Below are 14,807 nucleotides of genomic sequence, written 5' to 3' on the forward strand. Positions count from 1 at the left end.
CCAGGCTTGAAAGCGATACAGATCACTTCCTATGCAAATTCCATTGGCCACAACTCAGGAATACAACATACCTAAGTATACAAGGGCTGGGATATGTAGTCAAATTCTGTGCACAAGATGAAGAGGAAGCTATTTTCGTGTTCAGCTGCCAGTCTCTGCCACAAGAAATTTGAAAAATGGGAGACTGGTAGTAAAATGTGTATAATGTGTCCCCAGACCTTCTGAGACAGGCATGTCCATGGGAACACCTGGTATCTTGGGGCAGACTGCCCTGAAAGGCAGCTTTCCAGCTGTGATTCCTTGTACTTGATAATGTTTGGTTCACATTACAGCTTATGTTCTGGGAAGAGCACACGTGGAGCATCTGGCATTAAACAACTGCCAGCCAAGCTGGCTGGCATTTCTCAGTATACATGATCAAGTTTTCTTGACTGTACTTGACTGTATACTTTCTCAGTATACATGATCAAGTTGGCTTGACGTGTTGAACAGTCACGCACTGTTAAACTGATTCTGTAGGTGCAGATCAAAAATGTCAAAATCAGGACTATGGAGGCAAAAAGGAGCATTGAGATCATTTTAACCTTCTACCTGCCTCACATTGAACAAGAAATTCAAAATCAAAAATGGCAAGTAAATTGAGTGGATAGCATTAAAGATTCAATGCCAGAGGCTCACTTAAAATGATCTTCTGTGTAATTTACAGTCTTACACCAAACCACATGATATGATTTATTTTGGTAAATTTCAATCTGATTTTTTTTTTTAATTTTTTTTTCAACGTTTATTTTTGGGACAGAGAGAGACAGAGCATGAACAGGGGAGGGGCAGAGAGAGAGGGAGACACAGGCTTCAGGCTCTGAGCCATCAGCCCAGAGCCTGACATGGGGCTCGAACTCACGGACCGCGAGATCGTGACCTGGCTGAAGTCGGACGCTTAACCGACTGCGCCACCCAGGCGCCCCTCAATCTGATTTTTGATGGCAAGGAGGAGGATATGAGTATCAGGCAATAAAATTATTCCTTGTCAATATTTTAGACAAAGAAGCTGGGGCGTTTGTTGAAAGAGGGTACCTAGCTGATTGGGCAAAGCCTTACAGGTAGAATGTCTGCAGCAGTCCTAGTTAATACCTAATATTGTGACATAATCGTTAAAAACACCCCTTTCACTCTCAGAAGAGCCCTGGTTTGGACGATAAATTACATAGTAACCCTATGACCGGGGAGCAGTATGTTTATGTGGCCACCGCTGTTCAAGGTCTGGTCCGTAACTTTGCAGAATTGGCAGTTCAGGGGTGTCAGGACACCTGGGCTGATTCAGGGCAGGAGGAAGCAGATTCACATCAGGGAAATTACAGGAGATTGATGCTTACACCAGAACGTTGAATTTTTAACTTATTATGAAGACTCCCAAGCAGAGTAGAAACTAATGTGGGTTTGTTATTGTGTTCTCTCCCTTGAAGGATTGTCTCCGCAGAAAGCCAATGTTCATGATCATTATTCTTGCGGATGAGGAGTCTCAAGGTGACCGGTGTTTGCTGGAGAAGCTGCTGTAATTTGCAAGACACATTTCAGTACTCAGTACCCACAGGAAGTATATACAGCCATTGTCCTACTAAAAGTTTTTCTTTACAACCAGGAAAGTGGCCTTGGTTATCTTTCCAAGGAGATATTTGATTAAAGCATCAGCTACAGGTAAAGAATAGGGATGCTTGGTTCCAACTAACCTTTTGTTCTTTACTAAGTCTCAAGCCCCCTCACTCACTTGCAGGGCCTGGCAGGGCCAGTGTCAGTGGCCGACATCCCCTGATGCCTGAGGTCCAGCCAGAAGCAGCCCTGTCTTTCTTCCCCTGCTGCGGGTTGCAGAGATCCTCAATATTCTGGAGTGTGCTAAGTGTGACTCTCGCCCCCAGCCACCACCCCAGTTCCCAGTAGACAATAGACACGATGGCCAAGAGAGGATTAAAATCAGTTTTATTAATAGGTTGGAGAGCACAGCTGGGATCTGAGACCCAAGTGAGGCTTCTTTTGTCCTCTCTGAAGTGATGGCAGCTGAGCCCATTGGGTGGGGCTCGCCAAACTTACCCACCCCATCACAGACCGAGGCTGGTGTGTGGAGAGCCGAGTCCTGGCTGGGCCCACCACGGGCTGGTCCTGCTGGGTCTGTTTACTGCATGTAGACTGGAAGCCCAAAAGCAGGTCCAAGAGAAAGAGAGAGAGAGAGAAGAAGCAGGAGGACAAGTAAGCAGGGACTTTTAATACATTATCTCCACCCAGTAGAGACAGATGGCCCAAAGAGTCTCAAATTCATCAACCACAACCATCCCGAGGTCACCCCACAGGTGGAACCTTCTCCCCAGTACTTTCCTTCCAGGCTGGAATGTGGTTAAGAGATCTTTTCCCTGTTGGGCTAAGCAAAGACTGTAGGAATAAGGGAAAGGGTTTCTCCCAAGAGATGAGGTTGGGTCAGGAGACTGGACTTCTCAAGGAATAAGTAGCCCAGAGTCACCTTGTGTGAACCTTCCAGTCTGTAGACACTAAGCCAAATAAAGTTGTGAGCTACGGCAGCTAGAGCTGGGACCATAGGTCCCTAAGTCACCTCATGCCTGAATAATAACCACAGAATTCTTTTCTTGCCTGTACTCTACAGCCTGACCTCTGACGACTGCTGAGTAAGAACTTGACAGACTTCCCCCACTCCCCACCCTCAGGTGGGCAAAATGGATGAAAGTGGTCAAAAGGTACAAACTTCCATTTATAAGATACATAAGTCCTGGAGACGTAGCATACAACACGGGAACTCTAGTTAACAATACTATATTGCACTGAAAGTTGCTAAGTGAGTATATCTTAAAGGTTCTCATCACAAAATAAATAATTCTGTGAGGTGATGGATTTTGACTACACTTCATGTGTGATCATTTCACAACATATACGTATATATAACCATTATGTTCTACACCTAAAACTAATAGAGTTTTATATGTCCATTATATCTGAGTAAAACAGAATGACAGACTTGAGGCTACCACAGCTGAGGTACAATTTGGCTTGACATCTATGGTGTTCCTATAGAGCGCCCTTTCTGCTTCAACAGAAACACCTTCTGATTTAGCAATCAGGTATGGAGTTGTTAGCTTTGTGTCAAACCAAAGCAGAGGGCCTTTTAGGCCATGCTGTATAGAAAAGGGAAGATAAGAATAGAATAATAAGATTCTTCCAGAGCCCATGAACAGAAGTTTCATGGCAAGTGTTACATCTGACGTGGCTCTCTCTGGCACAGGAAAGCACCCTTTTCTGCCAGAAATGACTACCTACCAATTTTTTAACATCCTGCAATCCTTCCTCCTATCTGTAATGAAGAACCCTCTCTTCTGTTTTTTCCATGCTTTGCTATTTCTCTAGTTATCTTAATGCCATTAATTAGACTATAGCTATCTTTTATATCTGGGTGCATTTTCAGTACACTCAATATTCCTGGTTTTAGCCTGAGTGATTTCTGCAAAGGGTTGATTCCATCCATTACTTGTAATTTTGCTTTTTGTTTTGTTTTTTCACACTATCACCATTCAAGGGTGACCTCATTCATGGTCAAATATGGCACCTTTCTGTAGTTTCCAATAGGCTATTTATACAACTTTCCTTTGAATAAAACTGAATGATTGCAGAAACATTTTTCCCCAGAGTATTTTTATTAGGGATTCCTGCCACCATATTAACATATAAAACAATCTGGATGTTGACATAGAAATGCAGGTTTCACTATACAAAGATAAGGCTCCAATCACAGGTCACATGGCCCCAGTATCTCTAGTATTTCAATGAAATCAACTTTTGAATTCTTCCCAGAGTTGTCTTTATAAATATTAGACAAACCACAAAATATATTCCAAATACATAACATTTTACAGTATGTTCCAAGCACAGACAGAAATACACGATACTTTACCTACATTTTTTTCATGATCAACTTGCATTAGCACTAAAGACAAGACTGTGTGTGTATATGTATTTGCCATATATGTGTGTATGTATAACCACAAATGTACACACAGTTGTTTGAACTGTGGAAAATTGAAAGCTTTGAGACTGTGGGTTTTATCCACCATGATATCTGAGAGGGAAAAAGAATAATATGTTACAGACTCCTCAATTGGGGAAAAACAAACACAACTGTGTATGAAAGGCATGTCAGTTGTGTGTATAAAAATACACACACATATATACAGATTCATATATAAACACATCTATACCAATAATATGGAATATACATATACTCACACACTTGCTTTGAATTCTGTATCTCACTATGTTATAAACTCACCATCTTTGGAAGCACTTTTCTCCTCATTTGATTCAGGCAGCTGGTGACTGTCTCCTAACAAAACTTAAGTGGATATTTCTAAAAGGCTGATGCCATTCTGACAAAAAGGTATTTCAGGATCCAAGTTTTATGTTTGGTGGCTAGTGCTTAAATTCAGCAGACCCTATTCTGTTAACTCCTTCACTTAAAAAACGTTTCTATTCAATAATGATGTTTTTTGCCTGAAAGAGATGTTAGCTGGAAATGTTAAAAGTAATTTGTTACTCCCTAATATAAATCTGCATGGTTGGATTGTGTGTGGCATTTATCCTGTCAGTATTGTTCAGGGTTTCATGATGGGCAATAATATATTGCTTCCATGATTAAAAAAATATTTAATATTACTTTAAAAGGGCAAGGGCTAGGTTTGTTATGGTTAGAACCTCAAAGGAAATGATAAGCATGATGACAAGGGGGACTAATTTTGTGCAGACTATACTGGGTACCCTTTTGTCAGAAAGTATGACTTGGAAGTCATAACAAAACCTTTGAAAACTTCCAAAATAAACTATAGAAAATCTATTGCTACCAATAGAATTGGTATCAAATTTCAGGCAATAAAGATTCTTCAAGAAAAAGCAAAATAAATCACTGAAAGCACGTGAGAGAAAACACCCTACAAACTTAATAGCAAATGTGTATTATAGTTTGCTCAACTGAAGGCTTCATGAGCAGACTTTTTAAAACTTATTTTCAAACTTAAATGTCTAATACAGTGCTCAGAGCTCCATGAATGAGTAGGACAGGAATGGCCAATTTGGAAATCAGGCTCATGATAGAGTTGAAGCATCTATTACAGTTTAGGAGAGAATATGGACATCCAATCCCTTTGTAAATGAAGGGATTGGAACATTCTCAATCCAAGGAGAAATCCCAATGCCCTAAACTCCATACCCTTTTCTTTCTCAGTTATACCACAGTATTGGTAGGATCTGTTGCCTCCCCATGCAGAGTACTTGTCTTTCTGTTGTGGATTTTAATGGTATGAAGGAAGGTACTAGAACATTTGTCCCCTCTGCTATCTGGCTAGGGAGTCATTTTACTATTTCACCCAGGCTGAAATGGTGGATCACCTAATGAATCCATTCTACTTTCTTAATGGGAGCCCCAATTATGAATGAGTTAAGATCTTAAGAAAACCGGGAAAGGAATATAATGGCCAACACAAACGAAGATCATCAGCATGATCAATAAGTCAAAATCCATTCTTTTCATATCCTCCCCCCATCCTTCTCACACACACACTTCTTTTGAAATTTCTTCCACAGAATCAAAATGAATGGCATGAGGGACCAAAAAACTATGCCTTAAAGTTTCTCCACTTTTATTTAGATCCACTTAAACATATTCGTGTCGACTCAACAGTAAGTACACATTATATCATCCAGTACCATGCATCAACACCGCTTTCAGAAAAGCTGGTTTGCCTGCCACCACTTGCGTACCAGCCTCACCAGAACTCCTGTTTTGCCACTTGCCCCATCCCCATCTGCTTCCCCTCTTGGGTTAATGTACGATCATGTGCAATTAACTACCATAACTTTTAACTTTTTTCCTTTAGTTTCACTTTCTTTTAAAAACATTCTGCTTCCCCAACCAAAATATTATGGACAGAATGCAAATGAAAGTCCTCTTGTCCAAATACTTTGAAAAACAGACTACCCAGCATCTGCTTGAGTGTTCTTAGTTTCTACATCCTCTAGTTCCATCATCCATTTTAAGAGCTTACTTACTACAGTGTCTTTCTACCTATCTTCTATCTCCTCTGAAGGTAACAAATTATGTAATTGTTCAGCCAAAAATATTTTAAAAAACAAACCAGTGCCAAAACATTAAAAAATTCTCGACATACCCTTTGTGCATTAGTCTTACAATCTGTACACTTAAATAACTCCAGGAGGCTTCTTTTTTTTTTTTTTTTGCTAAAAATTTACCAAAATATTTTGAACACATAAAAATAGTTTTAAAAAAACAGAAAACAAAAGCCCAGCATAAATTTAGTTGTATAGGCATCGGTTAGAGGACATTGTTTTCACTAAGGATTATATTCAAAAACTTTCTCTTGGGTTTTTACTAAAATTCTGATTCTGAACCTTATAATGGTGCTAACTATTAAAAAAGGGGGAAATCTAATTCAGCACAATGTATTCTGTATTATGATATAATAGATAAAGAGCATGTCTGTAGTATACTAAAAAATAAACATATTTTTGGTTAAAGGCCATCTTCCTGACCTAGAACTAAAATAACTGCATTTGACTTAAACTTACTTAGCTGCAGTGAATTATGGAAAGCTAACTTAAAGTTTTTAATAATCAGTTATGAGTAACGAACACCTGTTGATGGCCCCATGACCATTCGGAACCAGGCAGTTGCTGAAAAAAACAAAAAAAAACAAATCACTAGTATTGAATATAGCCCTTAGTCACATGAGATATGAACTTTATGAGCAACCCAGCATGTAGAGAATGAGGTTTACTTTGCCAGCCACCCACTCCTTTAGAGGACAGTAGTAGTCATAGTGAAACTGCTCAAACTCTGGCGTCTGGCGGATTTCACATAAGAAGGAGAGATCAATACCTGACTCCAAAAGGAGGAGGAGCAGGGGGAATACAAAGAGCAGCAGCCCCAGGCCCACCACAAGGAGCCTGGAAAAACTCTTGACCAGTGGGTTCACCCGAATATGGCCGCTCAGAATGTCATAGCTCCACGACAAAGCTTGGCGAGCCTCCTTCAGCTCTTCTTCTTCGGCCATCAAAAAGGCATTTTCATCTGCTTCCAGTTCCTCAAATGAATCTGTGTCTTCTCTTTCCAACTCCAGCCTCGATGGACAGTCAAAGAGCATGTCAATCTCATCATCATCAACAGGGGTGGGGAGCAGGCTGGCACTCGGGTTGTATGCCAGTTCAGAGATGGTCAAGGGCTCTTCTTTTATTTTATCTTCCTCTTCACTTGGGGGGTTTTCATACTCCCGGGCTTCCTTCACTGGCGAGCTAGAGATCAAGGGGGCAGAAATGTCTTCTTTGGGTAAGGGAACACCTGTAAAGAGACATTTTTTACCCTTAATTTTATATTTCAGGTTGTGGGTTCCCTGCCCCACCCCCCACAAAGATCTGTAGATGGAAACCAACCAAAAAAAGAGAAAAAAATGGAATTCAGGAAATTGTTCTGTGGAATCCTAATTTTAACAGGGTCTGTTACAAAAAATGACTTTAAGGTGAGCATGCTAAACCCCAAATAACCAATGGCTGGCAATATTTGTGTGTACAGTTATGGTCTGCAAACTTCCAACTTGGGCCATGTCGGCGAGAATAAGATGACAACCACTAATGTAATTTTGAGCAGTGTCTTTTAGAAGTCAACACTATATAGTACTTCACTGCATGACAGATTATAGAATCTACTGTTCAATGATAGTCTATTTTTACATATTCTAGGTACGAGTTAGTGGTTTCGAGATTTAGATAAGTGCGATCATGTATGCACAAATTTGCACCTTGCTCCCTTCATTTAACATTTTAACATTCTCTATGTTGAAATGGATGCCCATTGGGTTGAGTCACAGCTAATGGCTATGGAGAGTAGTCCCCAAACCCATGTGACAGGAAGGGCTGGTGAGAACGCCTGCAAGCTGCGGTACTCAGCAGTGCTCAAGCTAAGGGGTAGGTGGGCAGGGCTGACTGCCCTCAGGGCAAAGCAAGGAGCCCTGTTGGCCAGAAAAACTGCAGCATGAGTCAGCTTGAGTGAGGACAACAAAGAGCCTCACTAGCCTTTGAGCTGCTTCTCCTGCCGTGTCCGGGCAGGGAAACTAATTCATAGCCCCACTCATTGCTGAAAATTTTAAGCCCGCCTGACCATGGAGCCTAACTAGCACACGTCGGATGTTGCATAGACCATTCAACAGCCCTACTTCCAGTGGCACTTGAACGCAGAGAAAAACGAGTGGCCTCACCTCCCTGGGCTTTCCAGTGCACACTCTTGCTTAATCCAGGCCCCCAGAGAACAAACTATGCAGGTCCTGCATCCCATCCTGCTGCCCTAGCAGGGCAAGGAAGCTAATTCATAACCCTACCTTCCCTGAGTATAGCATCGAGTCCTGACCATCCAGTAAGCCTACCCTGAAAATCTAGGAAACTCTGGTGCCCATCGTACAGCCTCACTTGGGCCGGGCACCAAGCCAGCAGTCCTATCAAGCTGTTCTCAGTTGGCAGCACACCTAACCACCCATGATCTCAGAGCTTAAACCCTTGCCATGCTCCCAAATAGTCCATAATAGCAGGCCCAAAGATGTTACTGGTAGACCTGTCCAGAAATCCAAACCAAGCTAACTGTTGAAGTGTCTTTGCCAAAATGAACCTGCAAAGTCTGGGAGAGGAGATTACTTACCACTTGCAGATACCAAAGTAAGGAATTAATAATCACAAAAAGGCAACTATGACTGCCCCAGAGGAAACTAATATAGCACTAATAACCTTAAAGAAATGGAGATCTGGGAACTGTCAAAGAATTCAAAATAATCCTCTTAAAGAGGTTTAGTGAACAAGAACACACAGCTAACTAAACAAAATTAGGAAAATGAAAAATGAACATAAATGACAAGTTCAAAGAAGCAAAAACCATCAAAAAGAATCCTAGGGGCGTCTGGGTGGCTCAGTTGGTTAAGCATCTGACTTTGGCTCATGTCATGATCCAGCAGACTGTGGGTTTGAGCCCCGTGTCAGGCTTTGTGCTGACAGTTCAGAGCCTGGAGCCTGCTTCAGACTCTGTGTCTCCCTCTCTCTCTCTCTGCCCCTCCTCTGCTCACACTTTGTCTCTTTCTCAAAAATAATCCTAGAGCTGAGGAATGGAGTAACTGAACTGAAGAATTCAACAGAGAGCTTCAAAGGCACACTCAACTATGCAGAAGGAAGAATTAGCAACCCGGAAGATTGGACATTTCAAATTATCCAGTCAGTAAAGCAAAAAAAATGAAAAAGTGAGATCAGCCTACAGACCTTATGGGATAAAATGAAAAGAAACAATACTGGCATTACAGAAATCCAAGAAGGGAAAGAGAAAAAAAGGGATAGAAAGGATATTTAAAGCAACAAAGGCTGGGCTTCTGGTCTAAGATACAACAAGAAGACCCTGAACTCACTTCCTCCACCTCCACACCAGATCTACAGCTAGTTACAGAGCAATTCCTCCTGAAGAATGGCAGGATGAATGAATAGCTTCTGCACAACACACTAGAACACATAGAGAATGGCAAGAGAGATGGAGACGTTGTAATGAAGGAAACCCCTACCCCTGATGCTGCCAACTACACAGGGGAGAGCTAATACTGAGACTGGGAGCAGATTCACTGCAGCACAGAAACAAGCTGTGGTTAAAAGAGCAGCTACCATATGAAAGATCGAGCCCTAGAACTCTGCCAGATGGCAACAGAACTGCTAGAACTCTCTTTGGATCAGAGGGGCTGGCAACTGTCACGGTTTACATTCCCCTGCCAACTCTATAGCACAGATGGGAGCAGGGTCTGGATAGAATAGCCAGGCTGCCACCTCAGGGAGCCCTAGGCACCCAGCCCATACCAGTCCTGGATGCCCTGGGACACACAAAAAGAGCTGTGGTTTAAAAAAGCAACAGGGGCGCCTGGGTGGCTCAGTCAGTTAAGCATCTGACTTCGGCTGAGGGCATGATCTCCTGGTTTGTGAATTCGAGCCCCATGTCGGGGTGCTGACAGCTCAGAGTCTGGAGCCTACTTTGGATTCTTTGTCTGCCTCTCCCCGACTTGCTCATGTGCTCACTCGCTCACTCTCTCAAAGATAAACATTAAAAAAAATTTTAAAGAGCAACAACAATACAAAGGATCCAGCTCTAGAACTCTGCCAAATGTCAGGCAAGCTCTGGAACTCTCTCCAGGTCAGAGGGGCTGGTGACTAGCATGGTTTACAGTTTCCCTCCATCTTGGTAGCACGGATGGGAGCAGGGTCCGTGAGGCCTGGGACCCTAATTTACACCATTCCATTTGTCCAACCAAAGTGGCCCTGGCACAGCACACACTGAGGCATGCCTAATCAGTGCTCACGATAGCTCCAGTCATCTCACCAAGGTATCACAGGAGCAAAGCACCCTGCACTGCAGGCCCACACCTGGGCCCACACCTCAGCTCCAGATGACTTGCTAGGGCAAGCTCACACCGGCTTCAGGTCCAGCGACCCAAGCCAGAATGCTCCTTGCATAAGGCACCCTGGGAACACCCAGCTAGTACCTGCCTCAGTTCCAGGCACCAGGGTGCACCCTGTGTGAGCACCCCAGGACCCCCTGGCTTGTACCCACTTCAGCTTCAGCTGTTCTGCCAGGGTGCCCTCAGCACAAAGAGCCCTGCGAACCCCAGTCCATACTGGTCACAGCTGAGCCAGCCAAAGTAATCAGGAACACACAGGAGACAACCATACACAAGGCCATTCTTTTGTATTTAGAAGAGGCAGTTTTGCCACCTAAGTCATAGAAATAAACACAGAAAGTAAAGTGAGGAGACAAAGGAATATGCTCCAAATGGAATAACAAGACAAAATCAGAGAAAAAGAACTAAATGAAATGAAGATAAACCTATCTGATAAAGATTTTACAGTAATCAACATACTGGGGCACCTGGGTGGCTCAGTCGATTAAGTGTCCGACTTCAGCTCAGGTCATGATTTCATGGCTCATGAGTTTGAGCCCTGGGTTGGGCTCTGTGCTGACAGTTCGGAGCCTGCTTCCAATTCTGTGTGTGCCTCTCCCATGCTCATGCTCTGTTTCTCTCTCTCTCAAAAATATTTAAAAAAATTTAAAAAAAAGATGCTTGCTGGCCTGGAGAAAAGAGTTGAACTCCAAACTTAACCAAAGAAATGAAAAAATATGCAAGAGAAAATCAATAGTAACTTAGTGGATACAGAAGAATGAACAGATCAGTGACCTGGAAGACACAGGATTAGAAAGCACCTAACCTGAACGGCAAAAAGAAAAAAAAAAATTGTTTTGTTTTTTTTTAACATTTTATTTTTGAGAGACAGAGGCAGAACATGAGGAGGAGAGGGGGAGAGAGCGAGAGAGAGATACAGAATCTGAAGCAGGCTCTAGGCTCTGAGCTGTTTGTTAACACAGAGTCCAACATGGGGCTTGAACTCATGAACTGTGAGACCATGACCTGAGCTGAAGTCGGATGCTGAACTGACTGGGCCACCCAGATGCCCCCAAAAAAGAATTTTTAAAAGTGAGTATAGGTAAAGGGATCTCTTGGCCAAAATTAAGCAAATATTCACATTATAAGGGTCCCAGAAGAAGAGAGGGCAGAACACTTACTTGAAAAAATAGTAGCTGAAAACTTCCCTAACCTTTGGAGGGAAACAGACAGCCAGGTACAGAAAGCACAGAGTGCCAAACAAGGTGAACCCCAAGGACATTAAGTACAATATAATTTCACTTATACATGGAATACAAAAAACAAAACCAAAAAGCCGAAACAGACGCATAAATACAGAGAACAAGTCGATGGCTGCAGGGGCAAGGTGTGCAAAATGGGTGGAGGGGAGTGGGAGATACAAGCTTCCAATTACAGAAGGAACAAGTCACAGAGATAAAAGGTACAGCATAGGGAATATAGTTAACAGTCTTGTAATAGTGTTGTATCGTGGTGAATGGTAGCTACACTTGCAGTGACCACAGCATAATGTATAGAGTTGTCAAATCGCTGTTGTCCATCTATGACTAATGTAACGTTGTGTGTCAACTATAATTTTTTTAAAAAGCAACAATGGCAGAAAACTTCCCAAACCTTGAGGGAGAAATACACATTCAGGCCCAAGAGGCTCATAGGACCCCAAAGAGGTTGAACCTGAATAGAGCAACACCCAGTCATATAATTTGTCAAATGTGAAAGACAAAGAATTAAAAAAAAAGTTAATGTTTTTATTTTATAGACAGGGATAGAGCGTGAGCAGGGGAGGGGCAGAAAGAGAGGGAGACACAGAATCCGAAGCAGGCTCCAAGCTCTGAGCTGTCAGCACAGCGCCTGACGCGGGGCTCAAACTCACAGACCATGAGATATGACCTGAGCTGAAGTTGGACGCTTAACCGACTGAGCCACCCAGGCGCCCCAAAAGACAAAGAATTTTAAAAGCAGCAAGAGAAAAGAGAAGTTACATACAGCAGAAACCCAATGAGACCATTGGCAGATTGTCAACAGGCACCTTTCAGGCCAGAAGAGAATGGGATAACATATGCAAGCGATCAAAAGAAAAAAGCCTGTCAAACAAAAATGCTATACCCAGTGAAGCTGTCTTTCAGAAATGAAAGAGGAATAAAAACTTTCCCAAACAAACAAAAGCTGAGGAAATTCTTTACCACTAGACCTACTTTACAAGACATGCTAAAGGTACCTCTTTTAGTGGAAATAAAAGGACACTAATTATCATAAAAATGAAAAAGGGAGTGTAAAACTCACTGGTAATGGTAAAATACAGTCAAAGTTAGATTGTGTAGTATGGTAAAGGTGGAACATAATTCATGTGCCCTTAGTAAAAGGTAAAAAATAAAAATCATAAATAAAATCTTATTACACAATATAAAAATATGTAAACTGTAACCATAAAATGTGAAAGGGAGCAGAAGTCAAAGTGTAGAGCTTAGGAATTCTGTTAAAGTTATTATTTTCAAATACAGTGTTATAACTTTAAGATAGTTTATGTAAGCTTTATGGTAGCCACAAGGGAAAAATCTGTAGGAATTACACAAAAGAACATGATAAAGAAATCAAAGCCTACTGATACCACAAGACACCAAAACATTAAAAACAACAAGAAAAAAAGAGGATAAGAAACAAGGAACAATTATCAAAACAGCAATAGTAAGCCCTTAATTAGCAATAACTACTTTAAACATAAACAGATTAAATTCTCCAGTCAGAAGACACAGAATGGCTGACTGGATAAAAACAACTAGATCCAACAATATGTCTCCTACAGGAGGCTCACTTTAGTATTACAGACACAACATAGACTGAGAGTGAAAGGATGGAAAAGATACTTCAAGCATATCATGGTAACAAAAAGAAAGCAGGGTTAATCCTTCTTACATGAGACAGAATCTACAGTATAAGTTATAACATTTCCTTTTTCATGTATAATTTTATAAGGTTGGCATTACCCTGACACCAAAGCCAGAAAAGAACACTACCAGAAAACTACAGACCAGCATCCCTAATGAATATAGATGCAAAAATTCTTAGTAAAATAATAGCAAACTGAATTTAGCAACTCATTGAAAGGATCATTTACCACAATCAAGGGGGATTTATACCTGGGAAGTTTCAACCTGCAATCAGTGTGATACATTACATTAACAGAATGAAAGAAGACATCTTATTTCAATAGACACAGAAAAGCATTTGACAAAATTCAACATCCATTTATGATAAAAACTCAGCAAATCAGGTACTGAAGGAGTGTACCTCAACATAATAAAAAGATCACATACGATAAGCCCACAGCTGACATCATACTCAACGGTGAAAGGCTGAATGCTTTTCCTCTAAGATCAGGAACGAGACAAAGGTGCCATTCTCACCACTCCTATTCAACATAGTACTGGAAATCCTTGCCAGAGCAGTCGGCAAGAAAGATAAACAAAAGGCATCAGAGTTGGAAGAAATAAAACCTGTCTCTATTAAATGATAACATGATTAATTGATAACATGATAACATGTCTATTTATAAATAGAAAATCCTAAAGACTCAACTAGAAAACTGTTAGAGCCAATCAACAAATTCAGTAAAGTTGCAGGATATATAATTAACACACAAAAAAATAGTATCTCTAAACACTAACAATGAATTATCTGACAAGGAAATAAAACAATCCCATTTACAATAGCATCAAAAACAATAAAATACTTGGGAATAAACTTAACCAAAAAGGTGAAAGATCTCTACCCTGAAAACTACAAGACACTGATGAAAGAAATTGAGAAGACACAAATAGAAAGATATCCCATATTTATGGATAAGAATTAATATTGTTAAAATGTCAACGCTACCAAAATCTATCTACAGATTCAGTGTAATACCTGTCAAGATTCTGATGGCATTTTTTATAGAAGTAGAGAAAACAATCCTAAAATTTATATGGAACTACAAAAGACCTTGAATAGGCACAACAGTCCTGAGAAAGAAGAATAAATCAAGAGGTATCACACTTCCTGATTTCAGTAACGTATAGTAATCAAAACAGAATGGTACTGGCATAAAAACAGACAAAAAAAATCATGGAACACAATTGACAGCCAAGAAATAAACTCAAGCATACCTGGTCAAATAGTACTCAACAAGGGAGCCAAGAATACTCAATGGAGAAAAGACAGTCTCATCAATAAAATGGTGCTGGGAAAACTGGATATTCACATTTAGAAGAAAGAAGCTAG

The 14,807-nt window shown here is 41.1% G+C and overlaps 1 protein-coding gene across 2 annotated transcripts in view; it reads right to left on the bottom strand.

Annotated features, from left to right (window-relative positions):
• Positions 1–1,957: 1,957 nt before the first annotated feature.
• The window catches only part of FRMD3 (FERM domain containing 3), a 307,593-nt gene continuing 294,743 nt past the window's right edge, over positions 1,958–14,807 (bottom strand). Inside the window, exons 14-15 of one of the 2 annotated variants that reach the window (XM_043567036.1) lie at positions 6,944–7,402; positions 1,958–2,181 (exon numbers count right to left, since the gene is read on the bottom strand). In XM_043567036.1, the coding sequence (XP_043422971.1) occupies positions 2,168–2,181; positions 6,944–7,402 (473 nt within the window). In that variant the 3' untranslated portion in view covers positions 1,958–2,167. Of the gene's footprint in view, positions 2,182–3,671; positions 7,403–14,807 lie in introns of those variants that run through there. The other variant, XM_043567035.1, reaches the window with a different exon arrangement.

The sequence above is a fragment of the Prionailurus bengalensis genome, chromosome D4 (genome assembly GCF_016509475.1).
Source record: "Prionailurus bengalensis isolate Pbe53 chromosome D4, Fcat_Pben_1.1_paternal_pri, whole genome shotgun sequence".
In the NCBI taxonomy this organism is placed as follows: domain Eukaryota; kingdom Metazoa; phylum Chordata; class Mammalia; order Carnivora; family Felidae; genus Prionailurus; species Prionailurus bengalensis.